The sequence below is a fragment of the Phyllobates terribilis genome, unplaced genomic scaffold (assembly GCF_046119375.1).
Source record: "Phyllobates terribilis strain yellow unplaced genomic scaffold, ASM4611937v1 Scaffold_1__5_contigs__length_1240528914, whole genome shotgun sequence".
Classification (NCBI taxonomy): domain Eukaryota; kingdom Metazoa; phylum Chordata; class Amphibia; order Anura; family Dendrobatidae; genus Phyllobates; species Phyllobates terribilis.
Window position 1 is genome coordinate 70,335,899 of NW_027362761.1, and position 26,918 is coordinate 70,362,816.

At 44.4% G+C, this 26,918-nt stretch overlaps 1 protein-coding gene across 3 annotated transcripts in view; it reads right to left on the minus strand.

Annotated features, from left to right (window-relative positions):
* The window catches only part of LOC141205336 (structural maintenance of chromosomes protein 2), a 127,239-nt gene that overhangs the window by 34,498 nt on the left and 65,823 nt on the right, over positions 1-26,918 (minus strand). For all 3 annotated transcript variants that reach the window (XM_073664095.1, XM_073664135.1, XM_073664087.1), the window contains 5 exons: positions 21,136-21,336; positions 18,021-18,137; positions 17,736-17,896; positions 9,876-10,023; positions 7,242-7,390 (listed from right to left, as the gene is read on the minus strand). In XM_073664095.1, the coding sequence (XP_073520196.1) occupies positions 7,244-7,390; positions 9,876-10,023; positions 17,736-17,896; positions 18,021-18,137; positions 21,136-21,336 (774 nt within the window). In that variant the 3' untranslated portion in view covers positions 7,242-7,243. The remainder of the gene's footprint in view (positions 1-7,241; positions 7,391-9,875; positions 10,024-17,735; positions 17,897-18,020; positions 18,138-21,135; positions 21,337-26,918) is intronic.

Sequence of the window (26,918 nt, forward strand, 5' to 3'; positions counted from 1 at the left end):
GGTTCTTTCTGGAAGGATGGTAAGCGATCACACAGAATCAGTGGATTCTGCAAGTTGTAGGGGGAAGGCTACAGGATAGAATTTACTCAGCCCCCTCCAGAAAAATTTCACCTAACCGTTGCCCAATCTCTAACCTTTCTACAAAGACTCTCAGGGGATGTCAGGAATCTAATATCATCCGGAGCGATTATTCCAGTACCTCACTTGGAAGTTTACCAGGGACACTATTCCAGTCTCTTTTCTATAATCTCTGCCCCCACCTACTGTATTCTCACCCATCCCTTGTAGATTGTGAGCCCTCACGGGCAGGGTCCTCTCTCCTCCTGTACCAGTCAGTGACTTCGACTGTCTAAGATTATTGTACTTGTTTTTATTATGTACACCCCTTTTCACATGTAAAAGCGCCATGGAATAAATGTCGCTATAGTAAGAAATAATAATTATAATAATAAAGAAACTCTCAGGAAAGTATTACACCATTATAAATCTAAAGCCCCTAAACCAGTGGGGTCAGGTACAGAAAGCTCAGAATGGAGACTATAAGTAACTATCCCGTTAATAGGGAAGGATTGGTAATGTGCACCTTAGATCTAAAAGATGCATATTAACATGTGGCCATCCATCCTGCTTGTCAGCGGTTTTTACTAGATTAGGGGATAATCCAGCACTTCCAATTTCAGTGCCTTCCGTTCGGCGTATCCTCGGCCCCTTGGATATTTACAAAATTAATAAGGTCGTGGCTTTTTTGAGGAAGATAGGGATAATTATCATCCCATAACTGGACGATCTTCTCCTGGTGGCAGACTCTGTTCATCAACTCAACTGTCATCTCTCAGAAACTATGCTCACTTTAAAAAATCTGGGGTGGTTCATCAATTGGGAAAAATCCAATTTAGAGCCAGGTATGTGGAAGGAGTTTCTGGGGATCCTCATAGACTCCCATCTCAGAACATCCTTTCTGCCCCCTACAAACTAGAAGAGGTCAGAAACAAGGTTCAATCCTTCCTTGGGAAAAAGCGGGTGTTAATCAGGTACACAATGAGAATATTGGCCAAATCCAAGCGACACTACTCTGTCCTTCTCCTTCTGGACCTGTCATCTGCCTTCGACACAGTGGACAATTCCTTCTTACTAAGACTCATATCTCAGCATCACAGACTTGGCCCTATCCATACCTAACAGACAGGACACTCAATGTCTCCCAATCACACTCCACCTCCTTGTCTCGCCCGCCCACCCCCCGCCCACCCCCCCCCCACCCCCATCTGTCGGTGTAGCCCAAGGCTCAGTTCTAGGGCCCCTGCTCTTCTCTATGTACACCTTCGGCCTGGGACAGCTCAGAGTCTCACGGCTTTCAGTATCACCTCTATGCTGATGACACACAGATCTACCTCTCTGGACCTGATATCACCTCCTTACTAACCAGAATCCCACAATGTCTGTCTGCTATTTCATCTTTCTTCTCTGCTATATTCCTAAAACTTAATATGGATAAAACTGAATTCATCATCTTTCTACCATCTCAACCCCCCCCCCCCCCCATCTGACCTATCTATCAAAGTCAATGGCTGTCCACTCTCCCCAGTCCCGCAAGCTCGCTGCCTCGGGGTAACCCTGGACTCTGATCTATCCTTCAAACCACATAGCAAAGCCCTTTCCACTTCCTGCCAACTTCAACTCAAAAATATTTCCCAGATCCGCACATGCCTCAACCATGAATCTGCAAAAACACTACTGCACGCCCTCATCATCTCTTGCCTCGACTACTGCAACCTCCTGCTCTGTGGCCTCCCTTCCAACACTCTCGCACCCCTGCAATCTATCCTAAACTCTGCTGCTCGACCAATGCACCTGTCCCCCCCCCCCACTATCAATCCCTGCACTGACTCCCCATTGCCCAGAGATTCAAGTTCAAGACCCTAACCTTGGCATACAAGGCCATCCACAACCTGTCTCCTCCATACATCTGTGGCCTAGTCTCCTGGTACTTACCTGCACGCAACCTCCGATCCTCATAAAACATCCTTCTCTGTTCCCCTCTTAAAAAGGTTATAGATGGCTTTGTAGGTCAGTGTTAGTAGTTTGAACTGGATACGCTGGGCAATTGGGAGCCAGTGAAGAGATTTGCAAAGGGGGGTAGCAGAGTAGCGAGGAGAGAGATGAACTAGTCGGGCAGCAGAGTTAAAGGGGTTGTACACTACTTCATATTACCCCCCCCCCCCCCCCAATGTTTCCCCCCGGGGCCCCTAAGACTTTTTGTAAATACCTTATGTTGCAGATAATGCCTGTGAGCGGCACCATCACTGGCCGCTCACAGGCATCACATGACCCCTGGCTGCAGCTGACTCTGACATCCTCTGATGTCACGACAAGTGCCGGCAGCAGGGACCCCAGCACTGACTCACGCCTCACTTGTGACAAATATTTACAAAAAGTCTTAGGGGCCCAGGGGGGATAATATAAAGTAGTATACAACTTCTTTAAAGGACAGACTGGAGATATGCGAGTGTGTTAGCAGGTAGGCCCACAGAGGAGGATGTTGCAGTAGTCGACGCAGAAGATGATGAGGGCATGCACAAGCAGTTTAGTAGATTGAGGGTTGAGGAAAGGACGGATTCTGGAAATATGTTTGAGCTGTAGGCGACAGGAGGTTGCGAGGGCTTGGATGTGTGGTTTGAAGGACAGAGCAGAGTCGAGGGTTACGCCGAGGCAGCAGATTTCTGGTACAGGGGAAAGAGTGATGTAATTTATTGTGGTAGATAGATCAGTTGGGGAAGATATGAGAGCTGGAGGAAAGATGATGAGTTCAGATTTGGTCATATCTACAAGAGTGAAGACATCACTAACATGGTGGACGTTTCTAAGAAAGCTCCAAAAAGGGATATCTTGGATCTTTTCCCCATGCATCTGGGTTACTACTGACGCAAGTCAGCAAGATTGGGGTGCTGAAGTGGAAGGTCAATACCTTCAGGGGACATGGTCACCAAACGTCCATGCAAGATCATCCAGCTACAGAAAATTACGAGCAGTATGGGAGACGCACCAGGTGCTAGAATCATCTCAGAGGTCGACATGTAAAAATCTTAAAACGGACATCACAGCAGTCTCCTTTGTTTGTCATCAGGGGGCCCAAAAGGTCATTCTGCAGGCTCTAGCCTTGCAGATCTTTCAGTGGTAGATTTCCTCAGCAGGGAAACCGTAAGGTCTTCAGGATGGAAATTAAAGATGGATGTGTTTCAACAGCTGACCCAACGTTGGGGTGTCCCACGAGTAGACCTGTTCGCAAGGGAAAAACCGCGAAAGGTGGCTAGTTTCTGCTCCCTGAATCAAGAAAACAACTTGGAGGGGGTGGACGCATTGTCCCAAAGATAGGACAGAAATCTACTATATACCTTTCCACCTTTTCCATTAATTCCTAGGGTCCTGAGGAAAATACAGGACGATCAGGCTACAGTAATACTGATCGCCCCCTTCTGCCCAAAAAGGAGCTGTTTCCTCTATTCGATCATCTGGCGCTAGAAGATCCACATCCCCTTCCAGAAAGGGACGACCTTCTCGGTCAAGGTCCCCTCCTACATCAAAATATACACCTATTGCACCCGACAGCTTGGATTCTGAGAAGCAGATCGTAATGTCCCAGGGTCTGTCGGAGTGAGTGGTCAAGATGATGCAAGAATAGGAAACCGGTTACTTCTGCTACTTATTCTAAAATCTCATTGATTCCTCCCACCCAAACATTCCTAAAATCCTGTAATTTCTACAGCTGGGATTCGAAAAGGGTTTAAGACCAAGCACACGAAGAGTCCAGATCTCAACTCTATGCGTCTTTGACTATCCGCTGTTGAACCATCCCTGGGTCGCTAGATTCTCTAAAGCAATCAGCAGACTAAGACCCACAGCTAGGAAATCAGTGCCCCCGTGGGATCTAAACTTGGTACTGAATGCATTATGCAAGTCTCTCTTTGAATCTCAGGAGGACATGAATATCAAGTTGCTTTCCATGAAGATGAGTTTCTTGGTAGCAGTTACGTCAGGGAAAAGTTGGCGAAATCCAAGCCTTATCAGTGAGAAATCCTTATCTTTGTATATTAGAAGACCGCATAATATTTAAACTTGACCCAACATTTCTTCAGAAGGTGGTGTCCAGTGTAAGCTTGATCCAGGAGATTATTCTACCCTCCTTTTACCAGCATCCAAAAAACAAGAAGGTTGGAGGTAAGAGTCAAACCTCTTCGTTCAGTTCGCAGGGAAGAACAAAGGCAAGAAGACCTCGAAAGCAAGATTAGCCAGATGGATCACATCCACCATTTCCTTGGCATACAAATCAGAAAGGAGAAGCCTGTCAGAGGGTGTTAAGGCGCATTCAACATAAGCAAGCAATCTCCGCTTCTTGGACTGAAAGGGCAGGAGCCGCAGTGGACCAGATTTGCAGAGCCGCAATCCGGTCTAGCCTAAATACAGTCTGTAAACACTACAAGTTGAACATATTATCTGGTCAACAGTTGACCTATGGAAGAAAAGTCCTTCAGGCAGTGGTCCCACCCTAAAATCCATTTATTTGGTATTTCTCCTAGTGTGCTGTCATGAGGGACGTTCTGGAAAGTAGGAATTAGTCCTACCGGTAATTGTATTTCCAGGAGTCCATCACGACAGCACCCTTACATTCCCTCCCCTGATTTCCTTGTACTTAATTGTTGACTTCACGTGAGAATTCAATAAAATTCAATAAAATTAAAGAAGTTGTCCACTACTTGAACAACTCTCATACCCCACGCTTGGCCCCCCCTTTAAACTAAAAGACTATACTCCCCTCCTGTGACAGGCGCCGTTCCAGTGGTATCGGCACTCGAGGTCCCTAGGCTCCCGTGCGGTTGTTTTGACACGTAAACCTGGCACCCAATCAGCGCTGGTGTCACTGTCCCTGCTTTCGGACAAATTGAACATGAAGAGGAAGTCAGATCAGCTGCAGCCCGGACTTGCGCTTCATGTTTAAATTTGACGGAAGGCAGGGACAGTGATGCCAGCGCTGAGTTCACGTGTCATAACCACAACACGGGGGCCCCAGGGCCGCGAGTGCCGACACTACTGGAACGGCGCCAACATGGGAGAAGAGTACAAGAAACTATTCCAAAAACAGAAATAATACATATTGGCTAGAGATAAATACATCATATCTCCCCATTTGGTTATCATAGACAAAACTATGCAGTGGGTCCCCAATCATACAATGATGGGTCCCCAATCATTAAACATCCCTGATGGGTAAGTTTAATGGTCTTGGTTGGCGCTTTTACTGATGCAAGCATTTTTTCACTACTTTCTTGTGAGCCAGATTATTTAATTCAATTTCTGGGTCTTTTATCACTATGATGTCTTGACCCATAACTTTATTGATATGGCCATTTGTTACCAGCCTATATGGGAGTTATCATTGTTATTATCTCATTTTTTCCTCCTATGTAGGCATACTTACCCACAAGAACTAAAGCTTACTAAAAAATTATAATTATATCTGTCCATGCGTGCCTGCTTGTTTGTTTCATCCTTTCCCTCATTTAAATAATCTCAAAACCTTGTGATTATTTGATAATGAATTTTTTAATCAATATTTGTCAATAAAGAATGTTATCTTATATCTGCTAGAGGTTTTTGGAATTTTTTCCAAGTTTAGGTGTTATGGGAGAAGAGTATAAGCTTTTTTACTTTAATCAGGGCCAAACATTTAGATTAAGAAGGGGTTGTCCTAGTAGTGGACAACCCCTTTAAGGTGCATCCACCCTGGTGTGGTGATTGGTAAAACACTGAGGGTGGGAGCTTTTAACCTCTTGGGTGTTTCCTTCCCTAGAGGATGAGAAGGACTACCTCCTGGTGTGCTATCATGATGGACTCCTGGAAATACAAGGTCCAAGTTTAATTCCTACTCTCATACATGTGAGTGTGATTCTGCAATATGGGCAAGGATTTCCACAAATTCCATTAGAATTAAGGTAGTTGCAGAAACATCTGCAATAAATCTGACTTTTGAATATAGGATTTGTCAGCATTTCATATCCATTGGTTACACCAGGGTAAGTACAGTATTACATTACTCACACTGCAGGCCTTTATACAGGCCACTTTGTGGGAATCCCATGCCGCAGCCTGGGCCCCTTTGACCTATGTGGATTGTACATAGCCTATATATCTGATGAAGTGTCTTCACCTGAAACGTTAACATAATACAGTAATTACAGCCGTGTAAGCAATGGATATGAACTACTGACAAATTCAATTTGAAGCATCTCCAAGTGCCATAAGGTGTGCAGTTCCTTCCCTACTGTCTACTATAGGTCTACAGGAACTCAGCGTTGGCTCCAGAGGAACTAACACCCTTCTCAAGCTAAGTATTTCACTGGGTGTGCCAACTACCTGTTTGATTACTGTATAGAATGGGACTAGCACATATTAATTGCATCTAATTGCCAAAATTTAAATGGTCTATACATGAGCTTACTTACCTACCCATTACGCACAAGTTTCATTTGGAAGAGCAAGGTAACAACATTTCATTACAAATAGTTTATTCATACAATAAAAAAAAAAAACTTATGAAATCTGAAGGTTATCGTCAGAGGTATTGACTGCACTACTTGAGGCCTCATTCAGATGTCAGTGTTGCATGTACGTGTTCTATCCATGTTTTCACGCATAGAACACTACTCATAGTCCATCGTACTATTCACATGTGTATGCGTGCAAAAATCAAGGAGACATGTCCATTTTTTAAAGGCAGCATGGATGAAAAGCATCGATACACTATATTGTTCAACACGTATGACATTAGGGTGCAATCCATGTGCTGTACATGATAAAGATTGCAGAGGATATGAGAAGCTTTTTAATAAATTTATTATCATACGTGAAAATCACTGACAAAACACTGATGACATATCATTTTTTGCGTACGTGAAAAACATCGATCTCTGAAAGAGGCATGATATTCAGCATGAAAAGTGAATTGAATCCATTTAGACTTTATAAGTTTTTATAAGGCTCGTGATAGGTTAAACAATTTTCAACCACATAAGATAATTTTTACAATGAGTTCATCTGCATAATTCTATGAAAGACAAGGACAAAACAAATGTTATGGTTTACAAAGTACAGATGATTTAGAGCCAACAGCTCATATTGTATAGTACACTAAATTCTTTGTTAAATCATTTATGCATCTTTTCTTTTTACTCTAGATTTGTTCTTGCCTTCATGTTCTTGCCTTCTTGTTCTTGGGAGCTTTTCCCGTTTGATTCTGTGCAAATCGAGCAACTGTAGACACTCCATCCACAAATTTGGTTTTGAAGAGGACATTGGCGTTGTTAAACATTCCATCTTTCAGCGACACAATGATGAACTTTAAGAGAAGGATCCAATTTGTGTTAGACATATAAAAGAAATGGTGTTTTCCTGCTCTCAAAGTGATGTCATACGGTACAGACCAAAAGTTTGGACACACCTTCTCATTTAAAGATTTTTCTATATTTTCATGACTATGAAAATTGTACATTCACACTGAAGGCATCAAAACTATGAATTAACACATGTGAAATTATATACTTAACAAAAAAGTGTGAAACAACTGAAAATATGTCTTATATTCTAGGCTCTTCAAAGTAGCCACCTTTTGCTTTGATGACTGCTTTGCACACTCTTGGCATTCTCTTGATGAGCTTCAAGAGGTAGTCACCGGAAATGGTTTTCACTTCACCTGTGTGCCCTGTCAGGTTTAATAAGTGGGATTTCTTGCCTTATAAATGGGGTTGGGACCATCAGTTGTGTTGTGCAGAAGTCAGGTGGATACACAGCTGATAGTCCTACTGAATAGACTGTTAGAATTTGTATTATGGCAAGAAAAAAAGCAGCTAAGTAAAGAAAAAGGAGTGGCCATCATTACTTTAAGAAATGAAGGTCAGTCAGTGCGAAAAATTGGGAAAACTTTGAAAGTGTCCCCAAGTGCAGTTGCAAAAACCATCAAGCGCTACAAAGAAACTAGCTCACATGAGGACAGCCCCAGGAAAGGAAGACCAAGAGTCACCTCTGCTTCTGAGGATAAGTTTATCAGAGTCACCAGCCTCAGAAATCGCAGGTTAACAGCAGCTCAGATTAGAGACCAGGTCAATGCCACACAGAGTTCTAACAGCAGACACATCTCTACAACTGTTAAGAGGAGACTTTGTGCAGCAGGCCTTCATGGTAAAACAGCTGCTAGGAAACCACTGCTAAGGACATGCAACAAGCAGAAGAGACTTGTTTGGGCTAAAGAACACAAGGAATGGACATTGGAAATCTGTGCTTTGGTCTGATGAGTCCAAATTTGAGATCTTTGGTTCCAACCACCGTGTCTGTGTGACGCAGAAAAGGTGAACGGATGGACTCTACATGCCTGGTTCCCACCATGAAGCATGGAGGAGGTGGTGGTGTGATGGTGTGGGGGTGCTTTGCTGGTGACACTGTTGGGGATTTATTCAAAACTGAAGGCATACTGAAGCAGCATGGCTACCACAGCATCTTGCAGCGGCATGCTATCCATCCGGTTTGCGTTTAGTTGGACCATCATTTATTTTTCAATAGGACAATGACCCCAAACACACCTCCAGGCTGTGTAAGGGCTATTTGACCAAGAAGGAGAGTGATGGGGTGCTACGCCAGATAACCTAGCCTCCACAGTCACCAGACCTGAACCCAATCAAGATGGTTTGGGGTGAGCTGGACAGCAGAGTGAAGGCAAAAGTGCCAACAAGTGCTAAGCATCTCTGGGAACTCCTTCAAGATTGTTAGAAGACCATTTCTGGTGACTACCTCTTGAAGCTCATCAAGAGAATGCTAAGAGTGTGCAAAGCAGTCATCAAAGCAAAAGGTGGCTACTTTGAAGAACCTAGAATATAAGACATATTTTCAGTTGTTTCACACTTTTTTGTTAAGTATATAATTCCACATGCGGTAATTCATAGTTTTGATGCCTTCAGTGTGAATGTACAATTTTTCATAGTCATGAAAATACAGAAAAATCTTTAAATGAGGTGTGTCCAAACTTTTGGTCTGTACTGTACGCTAACGAGACTAAGTGTTTTATATTTTTTTATTAGTGTTCTGACTTCTGCACCCCACAATCCTGAGAACGAAGGATTACCCTAGAGTTTTTCCCAGCATGGAAACTCAAAATGGTTTATTCTCTTGTCACCAGTTTTCCTGTTCAGCAGACAGATTTCAGAGCATATGGAAGGGGATGTTATATCTCAATTCTCGGTATGGATGGGAGAACCAGGGTCCAATTCCCACAATAAACCAAGTTCTTCCTAATGTTGTGCCTTCATATCTTATTACAATAGAAACAGACACTGAAGAGAATTCCGTCTCATGATAGGCAGACAGGATGGTAAGAGTACATAGGGGAAGATCTATTGTCTAGCATTTAAAAAAAAAAAAAAAAAAAAAGTTACCCCTTAGATCCTTGTCAGAGACCTCTCATACAGCCAAATCATGCCTCTTGCTTTGCAATGATGAAGGGCAAACACCCAGAAACATGCATATGGAATGAAGATAAAAGCCAAACCAGACAGACACCAAGTCGTGTGGCAAAGCTTATCAATATTGACTTTTAGGAAAGCTACTTCTACCTACTACTCTCTGAAGAGGCAATTTCCATATTTAACTTTTTTTTTTTTAATAGACACTTTAAAACAGTCTTGTGAGATGCAAAAAAAAAAGCCATGCAATAATTTGCCATATTAAATCTGTTTTGAGTTTTATATGTGGTCAAGCGTCTTGTTTCACCTGGAACCAGAGACCACAAAAGGATTGTAACAATGTATAAATGCAAGTGCTGCAGTTCCACATACCTGTGAATGTCGAAAGTGAGTACGCAGCATCTGACCAATGTTTTGGGTGTGAGAAAGGTCCAAGGCAGCATCAACTTCATCCAAGATATAAATAGGGGCAGGTTTAAAAAGCAACATGGCAAGAATAAGAGACAATGCCACAAGTGAGCTGAAAAACAATATATACACAGACATGAAGTGCAAATATTACTAGATTATTACTAAATATAAATTACAATAATTTCTGGTTCAAACAAGACAAGAAATTATTCAGAATAGGATTACGGAAAGAAATAGTAAATCTTAAATTCAAGTAGAAGAATTTCCATCCTACCATTCAGTTGGGTAAACTCACTAACAAGACAGTAATAGCATACAAGAGATTACATATTTATTATGCAACATACTGTGAGAGAAAAGCCTTAGTTACTTACCGGTAACGGGATTTTTTGGAGCCCATGACAGCACCACGTGAGAGAGAGGATCCGCCCATCAAGGTCAGGAAACCTACAGGTTAAAAAGGGCGGCCCTCTCTTTCCGCCTCAGTTTAGTTAACAGAGCATGAGAGTACCGCCAAGGTTAGTTATAACAAAACATAATCACATTAAGTACATTACTTTTCATCAATTTCCCACAAGGGTGCACAAAAAGAAATCAAATCTACAGGAGTGCACAACACCAGTGAAGGGAGGGAATATACGGGTGCTGTCATGGGCTCCGAAAAATCCCGTTACCGGTAAGTAACTAAGGCTTTATTCGGTCGTCCATGACAGCACCGCGTGAGAGAATTACAGAGACGAAGGAAATTAGGGAGGGACCACAGCTTGAAGCACCCTTCTCCCGAAAGTGAGATCTGCAGAGCCACCCAGATCCAATCTATAGTGCCTATAGAAAGTAGAGGGAGAAGACCAAGTGGCAGCCTTACAAATCTCCTCAATGGAAAGCCCTGTCTTCTCCGCCCAGGAGGTTGACACCGCTCTGGTAGAATGCGCCCTCAATCCCTCCGGTATCTCTTTTTCCCCTGAGGAGTATGCGAGGGAAATGGCCTCCTTGATCCATCTAGCGATTGTAGCCTTTGAGGCCTTACAACCCTTCCTAGCCCCCTGATAGCAAATAAATAGGGACTTATCCTTTCTAAAGCCATGTGATACTTCTAAGTACCTTAGTACGCACCTCCTAACGTCTAAAGTGTGAAGTCTCTCCTCTTTTTGATTTTTGGGCGGAAAGCAAAAAGTTGGGAGAACTATTTCCTGGGTTCTATGGAATCGAGTGGCCACTTTAGGAAGAAAGGCTGGATCAGGTTTTAATATAATCCTATCGTCCAGAATTTGCGTGAATGGAGGGCATATTGAAAGGGCCTGTAGGTCACTGACTCTCCTGGCTGAAGTTAGGGCTACTAACAGGACCGTCTTTAGGAAAATAATTTTGGGGGAGACTAAATCTAGTGGCTCAAAAGGAGGACTGGTCAAGGCATCTAAGACATAATTCAAATCCCAGGGAGACATCTTTGCTTTGGTAATGGGTCTACACCTAAAGGAAGCTTTCATAAAACGGCCTATCCAATAGTTATCTGCAATATTGGAAGAAAATAAAGCTCCCAAGGCCGACACCTGTACTTTCAAGGTACTGGTAGTGAGACCTAATTCTAAGCCTCACTGCAGAAATTCCAGAATTTTTCCAATAGGGGGCCCCTCCTCCACCTTAACTTCTACAAAGGACAGAAACTTCCTCCAGGTCCTGGCATAAATACGGGTGGTAACAGGTTTTCTGCTAGCCAGGAGAGTATTCACTACATTTGCAGGGAATCCTTTGTTGGTCAATAACACCCTCTCAAATTCCACGCCGTCAAATGTAGACTCGGGGTTGGAGGATGGGAAAGTGGCCCTTGAGTGAGGAGGTCCGGAATCTCCGGAAAAACCCAGGGATCTGATAAGGACATCTTCCGGAGACAAGGGAACCACGGTCTTTTGGGCCAAAAGGGACATACGAGTATCACTCTGGCCCGGTCTGCCCTGATCTTTTTTTTATCACCGCTGGGAGCAGGATCATGGGAGGGAAGGCATATGCCAGAGGAAACCTCCAGGGAACCATAAAGGTGTCCACTGCCAGGGGTCCTTCTCTGGGGTCTAAGGAACAAAAATTTTCCACTTTCCGATTGGCTCTTGTTGCGAATAAGTCCACAGACGGAAGGCCCGACATTTCTACGATTCTCGAGAATATTTGTGTATTTAGGGACCACTCTCCTTTTACAGAAGTACGGCTGAGGAAATCCGCTGTGATGTTTTCCTTGCCTTTTAGATGATTAGCCGAAAGAGAGAGACAGTGATCTTCAGCTTTCAGCAGAAGTGCATTCGCTACCCTCATCAAGTTTCTTGAGCGGGTTCCCCCTTGGTGGTTTATGTAAGCTACCGTGACTTGATTGTCCGAGAGTACACGGACATGCTGGTCCTGAAAATATATAAGGAACTCGTTGAACGCATGCTGCACCGCCAGAAGCTCCTTAACATTTGATGACAACTGTTGCTCACTGCTTGACCAGGTTCCCTGCACTAATTTCCCTTCAAAGTGAGCTCCCCAACCTGTAGCACTTGCATCAGTGGACAAGACTGCAGTTGGACTACATTCCCAGGGAACCCCTTTAGCAAGATTGTCTTGTCGTAACCACCAACGAAGGGACCATATGGCACGAGGACCTAGCGTAAACTTACGGTCTAGATGCCCCTCTAAAGCTGCGTTATTGTAAAACACATCCCACTGAAAGGCTCTTGAATGCAATTGTGACCAACGAACCGCAGGAAAAGTGGAGGTGAAGGTTCCCAATAGTGACATGGCCTTAAGGAGTGACATAGAAGGTTTACGTATACATTGTTCTACCAACTCCCGGATTCTATCAATTTTCTCTTCTGGAAGACAACATAGCTGTTTCCTGGAATCTAATATGACCCCCAGATATTGTTGTACCTTGAGTGGAGATAGTCTAGATTTTTCTAAATTTAGAAACCACCCCAAACTCTTTAAGACAGACATGGTCTCCTGCAGGTGGGTCTCGCATTGAACCAACGAATTCCCCACTACCAGGAGATCATCCAGGTAAGGGATAATTAGAATGTCCCTTTCTCTTATATGGGCCATAACTTCCGCCATTACTTTAGTAAAAACCCGTGGGGCTATAGCTAAACCGAAGGGGAGTGCAGTGTATTGGAAGTGTTTAACCACCCCGTCTATTTCAATGGCCAGCCTCAAGTATTTCTGGTAATCACTATGAATTGGGATATGGTAATACGCATCTTTGAGATCGAGCACTACCATATAGCAGTGGGGAAAAAGTAACTTTATTACGGATTTTAAAGACTCCATTTTAAAGGTGTGTATTTTAAGGAAATTATTCAGGGATTTCAGATTTATAATTGTCCTGAAACTTCCATCCGGTTTCGGAATCAAGAAGAGCGGGGAGTAGAAACCAAGACCCTTTTCAGCTTCCGGAACCTCAATCAGGACGTGCTTTCTTATTAGGGTTTGTACTTCCGAAACGAGGGCAGCCTGGCGTTCTGGGGAAGAACTGGAGGGAACAACCATGAACCTTTTGTGAGGCAATGCTTTAAATTGAAACTTAAGACCATACTTAATCAGGCTCAAAATCCAATTACTATGAGAAATCTGTTCCCAAGCTGGGACAAAAAAATGACAATCTCCCTCCCACCTGGGCTGATTGTGTATCCCCTGTCTTCTGCTCATTTTTTGGAGACGGACCAAAGAGTAGACCTCTACCTTTTCGACCTCTTTCATCAGACTTGTCTTGCTCCCTGAAATATCTCTTCCGGAAAAATTTCCTCTTCCGGAACGATCTCTTAAAAGGAGGGTAGAGGAACTGATGGAAACCCCTTCTTAGGGTCCCCCGCTTTCTCCAATAAGTCGTCCATGGTCTGACCAAAGAGGTATTCCCCTTCACACGGGATTGTACACAGTCTGGACTTAGTCTGTAAATCCCCTGGCCAGCTTTTAATCCACAAGGCTCGCCGAGCCGCATTTGACAGTGCTGCTGACTTTGCTGCCAACCTCACCGAGTCCACAGATGCATCAGCAAGAAAAGCTGCCGCCCCCTGAACCAGTGGAAGGGAAGAAATAATGTCTTTCCTAGAAGTCCCATCCTTCAACTGACTGTCTAACTGTTCAAGCCAAACCATCAGGGCTCTGGACGTACAGGTAGCTGCTACTGTTGGTCTCAGTGCTCCCGCAGCTGTCTCCCATGCCCCTTTCAGGAAAGTATCAGCCCGTCTGTCTAGGGGGTCTCTCAATGCACCCATATCATCGAACGGGAGGGAAGTTCTTTTCGCTGCTTTAGTAACAGCAACATCCAGCTTGGGTGCTTTTAACCAGGAGGAACACATAGCATCCTCAAACGGATATTTCCTTTTAAAGGATGGAGGAACACTACCCTTCTTGTCAGGCTTTCTCCACTCCTTATCAATGAGGTCTTTCACCCTTGAATTTACTGGAAAGACCCTTCTCTTCTTTAGCCCCAGACCACCAAACATAACATCCTCAGCTGACTTCTCTACCCTCGAGTCCACTATCCCCATTGTAGATCGGACGGCTTTTACTAGGGCATCGACCTCCTTCAGGGGGAAGCACTGTCTGTCTGGCTCACTATCACAGGAAGAGAAGGCGGAGGAGGAAGCGACCGATAGCTCAGAGTCTGAACCCGGCTGGGTTTCTTGAGGAATATGCCCAGACTCTGAACCTTGCAATGCTTTGCCTATTTCTTCCCTTATTAAAGTTCTTATGCCTAGGGAAAAATCTGGGGTCTCCTCCGATATAATTTTGCGGATACAAAGCTGACACAACCTTTTGCTATAAGAATCAGGGAGTGGACAGCTGCATAAGGCACACTCTCTGTGCTTGGACTTCGAGGAACATTTCTTGCTCTAAAAGAAAGTCATAGATAGAAAGAAGGAGGAAACATTACTAGAACTTTCACGAAGATTCCACTCACCCCACAGAACCTTCGGTACCGTAGAAGCAGAAGAATCCAGCATGCATGGCGAGGAATCACGCCGCACCGGACCGTCCTTCCTGCTCTTAGTGGTAGCTCTTCTAGTTGTACGACCAGACCCTAGCCGGGAATGACGCTGCGCCACTAGTTGTGAGGGCTCCCCAGAGGGCTGCTCCTGCAGCAGATGTTGTTGCCTAGGTGACAGCTCCTGTGAATCTTCCATAGCTTACAATGTAAGAATGGGCTGGGAAGCACCTCTGTATGCTACCAGACCCTTTATATACTGGCCATACCGGTACCATGTGTGGGTGTGTGTTTCCTTTTTTTTTTTTTTACCCAGGAGGGCGTTACCTGCTCCTTGGTCTTCCTCCCCAGGTCCAGGTGGGATCCAGGTGGGCTACTCGCCGCCAGGTCCTCAATCCCCCGGAGTTCAGCTGCTCGCGCCAAAAAATTCAAACGAGCCCCGCACCTTCCGGTGACGTCACAGGGCTTCCTGCCCGGCGCACCGGAAGTCGCGTCAGAAGGTTGCGCCAGTCACGTGCGCCGCCGGCGCGACCTGGATCTCCTGCAAGCGGTAGCGAGGGGGGGGGGAAGCCCGCTAGCGGCCCCACACCTGGCGGACATCTACCTCCCGTGAGGCGATGTCGCGCCTGCCGCAACGCTCACGGAGGCGCCCCCATGAGCCCTGCCGTGGCGTCTCCAGAGGACCGGGACGGACCGGCTCCAACCACCTGCTGTGGCCCTCTCTGGGACAGGAGTCCATCTTCTGCAGGTAAGCCTGCAAGGTCCCCCATCATGGACAGGAAACCTAAACTGAGGCGGAAAGAGAGGGCCGCCCTTTTTAACCTGTAGGTTTCCTGTCCTTGATGGGCGGATCCTCTCTCTCACGTGGTGCTGTCATGGACGACCGAATAAAGAATCCATTTTGAGTATGTGGTATCAATCTTATCTTGTAACTTCTGTGTAATGGTGATCAAGTAAAGGCCCCGTCACACTAAGCGAGATCGCTAGCGAGATCGCTGCTGAGTCACAAGTTTTGTGACGCAACAGCGACCTCAGCAGCGATCTCGCTACGTTTGACACTTAGCAGCGACCAGGCCCCTGCTGTGAGATCGCTGGTCGTGTTGGAATGGTCTGGACATTTCTTTGATCGTTGAGGTCCCGCTGGGTAGCATGTATCGGTGTTTGACACCTTACCAACGACCTTGTTGACGACTCAGACACAGAAACACATAGGCGTGCATCGTTCTACAAATCATTACGGGTCGCCGCATCGTTGTTGCGTCGTTGGGAAGAACTGACTGTTTGACATCTCACCAGCGACCACATAGCGACGCAGCAACGATCCCTGACAGGGGGATCATTGTCGGGATCGCTGCTGCATCGCTTAGTGTGACGGGGCCTTAACACTGATGGGCAGTGAGGTTTCACATCTCTATTCACTCCCCTAAGGTTACTATTGGTTCATAGGTCAGAGAGAACTATTCTTTTGTCTCTGACCCTATTTAAAGTGCCACATGTGTTAATAAAGCAGAAGTCTTTTCTAGTACACCATTCCTGGCTGTGCTGTATTGATTTCCCGAGCGCTCGTAAAACAAATCTTATTAATTTGGAGTTCGGAAGGCATAGAGGAGAGCGTATTTCGCTCACAGTACAAAATGTTCTGCAAATGTTTTTTTTTTTTTTTTTTTTTTAGATAATATTAAAGTAGAAAAAAATATGTATAAACCAGTATGTCAGGTCAGAAATGAGAAAGGAGTCTTGCCATTTGCTGTATCTGAATTTATGTTATTAAGTGGCTTCTTTCCAAATATGTAGATGGTTAAAGTGAAACTTTGGCTTGGAGACATTGAAACGTAAAAGATTGTCCCCTTTCAGGAAATCGCAATTTTTTATTTATTTATTTTTAAATAAAACACATACACACTTTACTCATTATCCCAGAGACCAGAACTGAGTATGCGGTGTAGCTCCATCCTTGTGTTAGTGTTATTGGCGGCAGTGCTTATGTCAACAATCAGTGAGCTGAGAGGCTCTGTCCATGTAGAAGGAACCCCCAACATAGAGCCGCTAAGGTCACCGATTGGCTGTTGCAAGGTCAGCGAGACGTCGACATCAACACTGCAGACAATGAGAGGCATCAGGGGCAGTAGTGGAGACTCCGCACTGGACCCAGGGAGGGAACGTAATGGGCAGTTTACGATTTATAATAAACTGTTCTCTGGGATTTTCCAACAACCACATCAACAATTGGTTAATATTACATTATAACAGGTGGTAGAGATGGCAATATAAGGGAAGAGAGAATCCACTGTCCCAACTTCCCACAAATGCTGTCAGCAGATTACAAGAGATGCTTGCGTTACTAGATACAATCAACTTCTAAGAAATGTAACAAATAAATGGATGTATAGAATTATCTAACAGCTTTGTAAGTATTTACTGCTAATATGATTTTCAGGCATTAAATTCCCATCTTCAATATCTATGGCACATCCACCGACTTCCATAGAAATGAATGGGGAACATCACACAAGAATGACACTTCAAGTAAGAACTAGATATACATTTGGAAATTGCGTAGAAAAAAAAAAACAAAAAACAGCCCACATATGAAGGATTTGTGCAGAGGAACCTTGCAGTGCCACAGAAATTAGGGAGAAGAATTCAAGCATCCAAGATCTTCAGAAAATCATTCTTTATTGAAAAAATAATGGCCACAAGTCCAGAAACTGAGAATTACAGGCAAACGCTTTTCAGACTGCTGTCTTTAGTCATTGCCTGCAATTCCGGTTACCGGATTTGTGACCTTTCATTTTTTCAATAAAGAGCAATTTTCTGAAGATCCTGAAATTTTTCTTTGTTTAAATATATTGTCACATAATTACCGTTGCCCTCCACTCAGTTCTGTCAAATTTTCTTTCCATGTACTTCCCAATGCAACTTTAAACTCCAGTCCATCTAGTACATCGCATCCTTCTGGAGGAGCCAGCACAGCATTTGCCCCAGGTAAAAGCGTGGAGAAAATGGAACCAAAGTCACTATTCACCTTAAAAAAAGAAAAAAGTGTCATCATTGCATTATCAATGATTACTTCTTCTACAACAGCACAAAACAATGTAGAGCACAATCACATCACAAGGTCAAAGCAAAACTCCAACAGAGCCCCTTACCTTTTCCCATGCAATCTTCAAAGCGCTGTTTTTCTTCTCATCAAGTTCTTCAATAGTGCCCAAAATCTTTGACTTGTCATTCTCCACTATTCTCTTCTTTTTCATCAAGTCATTATACTGAAGAAATAAAACTCATTAGTAAATCTTAATGTAAAACTATTAGATTAGTTGCAATTATTTCTGCTTTTAAAGAGAATCCCCACATTTGAGCGATCTGATCTTCGTGTTCTCCAGCGTGCAGAAAAGGTGCAAATGACACGCTTACCATGCAGGGCTGGAGGAAGGAAGTCAAGTGTGCACTCACTGGAGAACACTGGGAGCAGAAGTTACAGTAAGTTGCAGGCATCTGCGCAGAACAAGTGAAGCCAGTGCCCAAAGAAGGGCAGAACAGTGCAGAGGAGAGATGGCAGCCGGAATATGCACCTGACTTCACTGGGACACAGTGACGATAGGGGAGGAGAAAGATAGGATAATGGAGAGGAGGCAATATTATCTTCCGGACAGCGTACGCCTCATAGCCTGGAAGAGGTAATTTACATAAAGCTATAAAAGACGGATTCTTCCACAATAAGGCATCATCCGTGAGGCAAACCGGTATGACTAATATCAGCAGACTATTACCTGTATGCCCATATTAATAGGTCAGATCACTCAAATGTGGTGACAGATTCCCTTTAAACAAGAAAATCAATGATCCAGGATAGAAGAATAAAGAGGGACACTGTCTGGCTACAAATTCTACCTTTTTCAATTGTGTCATTTGGGACATATCACATTGAAATAACCACAGATCAGGACTTACCAGCTCCAGCTTGCGCCTTATCCTACCACTGTCCTTTTAGATTTACATTAAGCAGTACTACGCAACAAACTTGGCCTCTCTGAAGTTGCCTATTTTGCTTGTTACAGCTGCAGAAAAGTTGCCCATTAGGGTATGTTCACAAGTTAAGCATTTTCTGCAGACATTTCTACTGCAAATATGGAAATGTTAACAGGAAAAAAAAACACAATATAAAATAAGTAATAATTCATTAGAATAGGTGAAAATGCAGCAAAAATGCTGAAAGAATTGACATGTTGTAGATTTGAAACGGCTTCAATTCTGTGAGGAAAAAATAACCAACGTGTGCACAAGTCTTCAGTAATCTCATTCACTTTGCTGGCACTAGGAAAGGCTTTCGTTTTTGTAACAAAACTGCGCGAAAAACAACACTTGACAAAAATGCAGCAAATACTTAACATGAGCAAATACCCTGTCTGACCTTGCTCTGCTCCTATTGTATTGGCCCCAGTCTCACCCACTGAGTCGGGTACCTCAAGGTTTAGGTTAAGGATGTGGTAAATCCCGCTTAGGTACAGGATTTCTCATGCCACCTGTCCAGGTATGGCAATATTTGACTGGCAACCTAGATCATATCTATGAACAGTAATGACAGGAACACAGTGATTTTGCTTAACTATTTCTACTCATTAATGCCCTCTGATGTTATGTGGCTGGCAGAAGTCAAAAAAATAAGACACTGGATCTGAACAGTCTGAAGATTAATTACAGTGATCTCTTTATACTGTAAGGAAAGCTCGGCCTATTATATCATCACTGGTACAAGACATCCTTCTCCAACTACAAAAATAAAACATCCAGACCAATGAGTAGAAGAAGTAGAAGCTTATCAGTCAATCCTGGGTTTTAGAGATATATTAAAAAGGTCCTATTAGAGCATGTACACATCAATGGGGGGACTGGTTTTAGAAACCAAACTGGCAGCTATGAACGGATGGTCAGATTATTGTTAAAAAGGGAATATAATTTTAGAAATACATTAGAAATACATTATTTATCTTTGCATTAAACCACATGCAGGTAATAGACCAAAGCTGCATTAAACATCCCGATGGATGTTATTGGAAATCTTTGACAAACTTGCATGCATCTTTCAGATTTTTTTTTCCCACACTTGATTACATTATAGTGTGTGACGTAAAGAACACTTTTCCCACAATGTACAGCAGCAGAGAAGGCAAAAACAAAGTGATAATGAAAGATTAACTATTTTCACAATTGGGTGTATTTAAAAAACAAACAAACATGTAGCTGTACAAATATAAACTTAAAATAGTGCCCCTGATGTCTCCTGTGCAAGTGCTGGTACTTGACCATGTAGAAGCGCTTTAGCCACTGGTCAGCACATGCTGCTTGTATTGACCCCACAGGAGGAAGAAGAATGGAAAAGTGAATATTCTCCACTGATGCCGCTGGCAGGGGCTGTTCTATGCTTAAAATGTTGCCTGTTCCTTTCCATCCAAGTGGAGACGGTATGTGTTACAGTAGAGAACCATGGAGCTCATTAAATAAATCACACCAGTGCACTCACTACAAAGAGCGCAGTGGCGGGACGTATAATATACGCTGTTTTTACGGCCAGCCACTGAGATTGTTGTACTTCTTTGCTGTGATTTATTGAACTGAAGTTCCTACATAAAAGGATATTTATCCTCCTCCTGTGGGATCAACACAAAGCAGCAACACATCTGTATGGTAGGACAGTCAGTTACACAGGATACATCACAGGCATAATTTCAAAGTTCATCTCTGCACAGCAACATTTTAGTACACATATATCCAATGTGAAAATGCTTAATCTTCAATTATCTATTGATTAGACAGCACTTGTGTTTGTGAGACAAGCCTTTTAACTGTTGGCATGGTGCACATTAGCCAGCAGCATGTTATGGCTAAATATGCTACAGTAGAAAGTGAGAATTCACATGCCTTTAGCAGAGGCAGAGCTGTGCAAAATATATTTCTCCTGACGCTAACCTGCTCCTTTTTTGAAGCAAGAATAGGCAATTGCATATGTAATGCAGTTCACCAATATAGTACAAACCTTGTCCATCTTCATTAACACTACGGGGTGATGTATCATAACAGGTGCAAGAGAAAAGTATATATATTTTATACACACACACACAGGTTGCCACATTACTATTGCACTGGTTTTGAAACATCACTTTTAAAAGTAAACAGAGCTCTGTTATCACAGATGGATCTTTGCTGTCAATGATCTATTCATTAAGACTGATGCCTGAAAACAAATTTACAGGATGCCGATCTTACCCTCTCTTCTGCTTGTGTTAGCATATTCATTGCTCTCATGTTGACATTCCGACCCAGCTTTTCCTTCATTTCTTGCAATTTCTGTAGCCTCTGACCTGCAGCTTTGGGATTGTTGGCTTTAAAGTCATAGGCTGTGTTTTCTAGCCCAAAAAGATGCTTCTCGGAAGAAATCCACTCATAGTCCGTCAGCATTTTTTCAACCTTATTGGAAAAAGGAGGTAGCCGATCGTCAAACGGTCAAGAACCCCAACACCTTTTCTATAACAATTCCGTATCTTTAGTCCACTCAAAACATTGATATCTAATTGGTTCTATTAAACTGGACATAACGGGGCATATGTATCAAAACTGTCAAATTCTTAGACAGTGCAAACAGTTTAATTAATCTGGTGCATTTTAAAATTGGTACATGCCGTTTGATCAATCTAAATTTTGAAGACCGTCTCATCCAAGATTACATCACCTATTAGTTGGCTTACTTTGTGACAAATGGGTGCCATTTTTTTCTCCTTTCTCTCTTTACACCACTTTTTAGAGAGGTTGTGCCCCCTAGTTAGACACTTGAGGACTTGTCCAAAACATATCAAATATGTTACAAGTACAGTGCTGTGCAATTTAATTGGGACAAAGCAAAAAAACACATTTTTGAATATTTAATAATAAAATGTTATAATGCACTGTTGCATACTAATTTTAGTAAAAAATATGTCCTTCTTTAGCAGATATGAGATTTTCAATGCGCTTTGGCATTGATTCTACCAAGTTTTTGCATAGATTCTTCAATTCTTCATCATGGAACCACACTTGTATGGCACTGTTTATCATGCGTTCTTTGGTTGTACAGTCCATTTTGCCAAGACGTCTCTTCACAATGCTCCACAAATTTTCTAGAGGATTTAAGTCTGGTGATTTGCCAGGCCAGTCCAGCACTTTTACTTTATTTTCTTCCAGGAATTTCTTCACACACTTGGAATTGTGGCATGGAGCCAAATCTTGTTGGAATGTCCCTTCAAATTTACGCATGAATGGCACAATAAAACGTTTTAAAACGACTATGTATTTGGATGAATTCATCATACCATCAACAGGAAATAAGCTCCCTGTACCATCAGCTGTAAAAAAGCCCCAAAACATCTGTTTTAGAGGGTGTTTTACAGTTTGCTGAATATGATCAGCTCGTAATGGTTCATTTTTGCTTCTTATAACACTTGCTCTGTACCCTTGAACAAAAAGATGGGTTTCATCATTGAAAATTACCTTTTTCCACTGGGTAGTTGTCCAAGATTTATATTTTTTTGCCGATGCATGTTTCTTTACTGGCTTTGTTGCCCTCCGACCAACTTCCAGAAGCCTGCACCGTATAGTCGAATCGCTAATATCAATACCTGCAGCGAACAAGTCTCTTTGGAGGTCTTTACTTATTTTTCTTGCATTAATTTTACCATTTCTGATAAGTGTTTTATCAGTTCTTGGTGTCGTTTTCCTTTTTCTTCCACATTTCCCTTTTAGTTTTGGAGAAAACGATCCAGTTTCATTGTGTCTGCGAATTATTCTTGAAACGGTAGATTTTCCAATACCAACGGTGGAAGCGATTTCTCTTACAGTCAGACTTGCATGTTCATTAAGAATAATAATTCTAGACCTCTTCCGTGGAGTAACATCCATTTTTACAGGCACGAATCACACAGAGAAAAAGTACACTAAACCACTCCTCACAGAAACAAGCTATCAACTGAAGCTGAGGGGGCAGCTAGCTGTTCTTTTCTGATTAAAACCAGTCAAAACACATTTTGTTACTCAAGGTTGTACACTTACACCTGTTCAAAGCAGTTAAAAGTGGTTTGAATCACAGATTGGTAACCAACTTACGATTATACTTAAAAAATGCTTTGTCCCAATTAATTTGCACAGCACTGTATGTTGGGTACTTACCGTAAAATCTCTCTCGGAGCTTTCATTGGGGGACACCGGAAACCATGGGTGTATGCTGCTGCCACTAGGCAATAAAATTAGCACCACCTCAGCGGGTACACCCACCAACTGGCAAGAAGTTAATCAGTTAGTGAGATAGCAGTAGGAGAGGCAACAGAAAACATTAACTTGAACAAGCGCAACATAAGCAGAGCAAGGGCGGGAACTGTGTCCCATAATGAAGGCTCTGAGAAAGATTTTACGATAAATACCCCAAATCCTCTTTTCTCTAACGCTTCATTAGGGAAAGATATCATGGGACCTCCTAAAGTATCCCAAAAAGTGATAAATAGAAAAAAAGGAAGAACGCTCAGAGCAGGACTTGGCCCAGGCGACTGCCGCTAGCAGAACCTTCCCACCTAAGCTCGAATCAAACGAGGCATAAGTATGCGCTCTCTAGAACTTTGAGAAGGTATTGACTGAAGACCATGTAGCAAGCATCCTTGCTGAGCTGCGACGCACAGGTCTGGTGGTGAACGGCCCAGGAGGCCCCAACTGAATGAGTGGAGTGAGCTTTGACCCCGGGCAGGGGCAGTCTATCCTGTGTGTGATACACTTCCAGGATGGCAGAGAGGATCCAGCAGGCAATTGTGGCTTTGGAGGCCGGAATACCTCTGTGGTGACCCCCTGGATTCACGAACAAAGTCAGAACGTCTGAAAGATGCTGTTCTGGTGAGATAGAGAGACAACTTGTGGAGGGATTGTTCCAGAGGAGGAGTTAGAGATGAACAAAAGGAAGAAAGGACTGTCCTCATTAAGGTGGAAGGGGGAAACTACCTTCAGAAGAAAGGAAGGCGCTGGACATAGCACCGCTTTGTACTGATGAAGGACAAGGAAGGGCGAATGGCACGAAAGAGCCGCCAGCTACGAGACTCGCCTGATTGAGGTGATGGCCACCAGGAAGGCCATCTTCCAGGAAAGAAGGGGCAGAGCATCCCGAATGGTCTCAAAGTAGGAACCCTGAAGAGAGTTTAGGACCAGGTAGAGGTCCCAGGGGTCCACGGGAGGAACAAAACGAGCAACTCCCTGTAAGAAGGTCCTGACCTGAGAGCGGGAAGCTAGGTTCCTCTGGAACAGGATTGACAGGGCAGAGACCTGGCCCTTGCGGGATTAAGAGAGGCCAGATTCAAGACCTGACTTAAAGGCCAGAAGGGACGGAAAAGAAAAGGATATGGGAGCTGCGTGCTCTACTTCGCACCAGTAAAAACAGACCTTCCAAGTGCGGTGGTAGATGCGAGAGGAAGCCGGTTTCCTTGCTTTGATCATGGTCTGAATGACCTGTTCAGAGAAACCTGTGTGCTTCAAGGCTGTGGCTTCGACAGCCATGCCATTAAATTGAGAGACTGAGAATTCTGATGGAAGAGGGGACCCCGGGAAAGGAGGTCTAGACAATCTGGGAGTCTCCGCAGCATGTCTGCTATGAGATTGACCACTTATGTACCAAGCTCTTCTGGAAAGTTGGGAGCCACAAGAATGACTGGTACTCCCTCCACCTTGATCTTCTTGATGAGCCTAGGAATCAGCGGAAGAGACGGATTTTGGTAAGACCTCACCTGTAAAATCCTTTTCAGCGAAGGAAGGAAGGGAGAGACAGATCCATTACTAGTGGGTAGGTGGAGCCCCACAGGATAGTTCACCTCAGATTTATAAAAAGTGACGACCTGCCCCTCCAGCTTAGGCTCCTCCTACTCCCATGTTCCTCAGTCCGTACACAAGCTAAGGAAGAGCAGACAACACAACCCCTTCTGACAATTCAGAAATGCGAGAGAACAGGTTATGCATATAACAGAAAGAACACACAGTCCCAGGCACTACTCACTGGACCTGACAACTGCGATGAGCTGGCAATGCTGGAACAGAGCCCTAGCGCGCCGACCCCAGTCCCGATGACCGCCATCAGAGAGGAGTCGCGCCGCATCTGGAAAACAATAATACACTTCTGCCCTGGGAGGGTGCTGTGTCTCCCTTCCTTCCTTCGCTGAAAAGGATTTTACAGGTAAGGTCTTACCAAAATCAGTCTTTCAGCAGCAGAAGGGAAGGAAGGGAGACACAGATCCATTACTAGTTGGACGTCCCAAAGCAGTCCAGAACTCAAGGGTGGGAAACAGTGGCAGAATCGCCAACACCCCAACAACTTAGGCAAGCGCGCAACAAGCGCCAAAACTAGATAAAGATAAAACCTAAACCACCGCCGCCTGCAGGACCCTGGGTCTCAAGGCCGCATCGGCGGAAGCACTCACGTCCACTTTATAAAATTTAGTAAGAGTGTAGACGGAACGCCATGTAGCCGTCCGGCAGAGCTGCGCTGCCGAGGCCACCTGACGAACAGCCCATGACGAACCAACCGCTCTCGTGGAATGAGCTCGAACCTTAACCGGACAAGGCTCGCCCTTGAGCCGGTACGCCTCCAGGATAGCCGAACGTATCCACCGAGCTATAGTGTCCTTAGAAGCCCGCTGACCACGCCGACGACCAGCAGGAATCACAAAAAGAGTCCAACTTCCGAAACCCTTGCGTGATGGTAAGATAGAACTTCAAAGCCCGCACCAAATCCAACGAGTGCAAGGCCCGTTCCTTTGGATTCCTTGGTTTCGGACAGAGGGAGGGCAACATGATGTCCTGATTGACGTGGAAACGCGACACCACTTTGGGCAGAAAATCGCAACGGGTACGAAGCACCACGAAATCCGAGTGGAACTCCAGAAAAGGGGGCGAGCAAGACAGTGCCGCCAACTCAGAAACCCTTCTCCAAGAGGTGACCGCCACCAGGAAGACCACCTTCCAAGAAAGCAAGTAAAGCGTAGCTGAATCCATAGGCTCAAACGGCCCGAGCTGAAGAGCCTCCAAGACTAGATTGAGCTGCCAAGGAGCCACAAACGCCCTCCGGGGCGGGAACTGACGTGCAATCCCGCGAAAAAACGAACGCACATCCCTGCGCGAGGCAATAGCTTTCCGAAAAAGCACGGATAGTGTAGATACCTGACCCCGCAAGGTACCAACCGCCAGACCCTTGGCCAAACCACATTGCAGAAAAGCCAAGAAGTTGGGAATGGAAAAAACCCTCGGGTTCCTTGACGATCCAGAACACCATGAATAGAAGGCCTTCCAAGTTCTGTGATAAATCCTGGTCGTAGCCGGACCTCTGGCCGCCCGCAAGGTGGCGATGACTTCGGCCGAAAAACCACGACGGGTCAAGATCTCGGTCTCAAGAACCACGCCGTCAAACGAAGCGACTTCAGGTCCGGATGGTGAATGGGCCCTTGGGTTAGCAGGTCCGGGCGAAGAGGCAGTGGAAACAGAGGCGCCGCCAGAAGAGACACCAGCGTTGAATACCACACCCTCCGCGGCCAATCCGGCGCCGTCAAAATCGTCGGAATATGCTCTAGTTTGATCCGCCGGATCACCAGTGAAAGTAAGGATACCGGCGGAAACACGTAGATCAGCTCGAACTGGTCCCACGGGGCCACTAGAGCATCTACCGCCACAGCTTCCGGGTCCCTGTATCTGGACATGAATGTCGGAATCCTGGCGTTCAGCCTGGATGCCATCAAGTCCACTTGGGGAGTCCCCCAAAGGGAGCACAGCAGTGCAAAAACTTCCGGATGAAGACCCCATTCCCCGGGATCCACCTGCTCGCGACTGAGGAAGTCCGTCGTGATATTCAGCACTGCTGGGATGTGAATCGCGGATATGGCTGGAACCCTGGATTCGGCCCAAACCAGGATCCGAGAGACCTCCATCATGAGTCTGGAACTCCTCGTCCCGCCCTGATGGTTGATATATGCGACCGCTGTCGCATTGTCCGTCTGAAT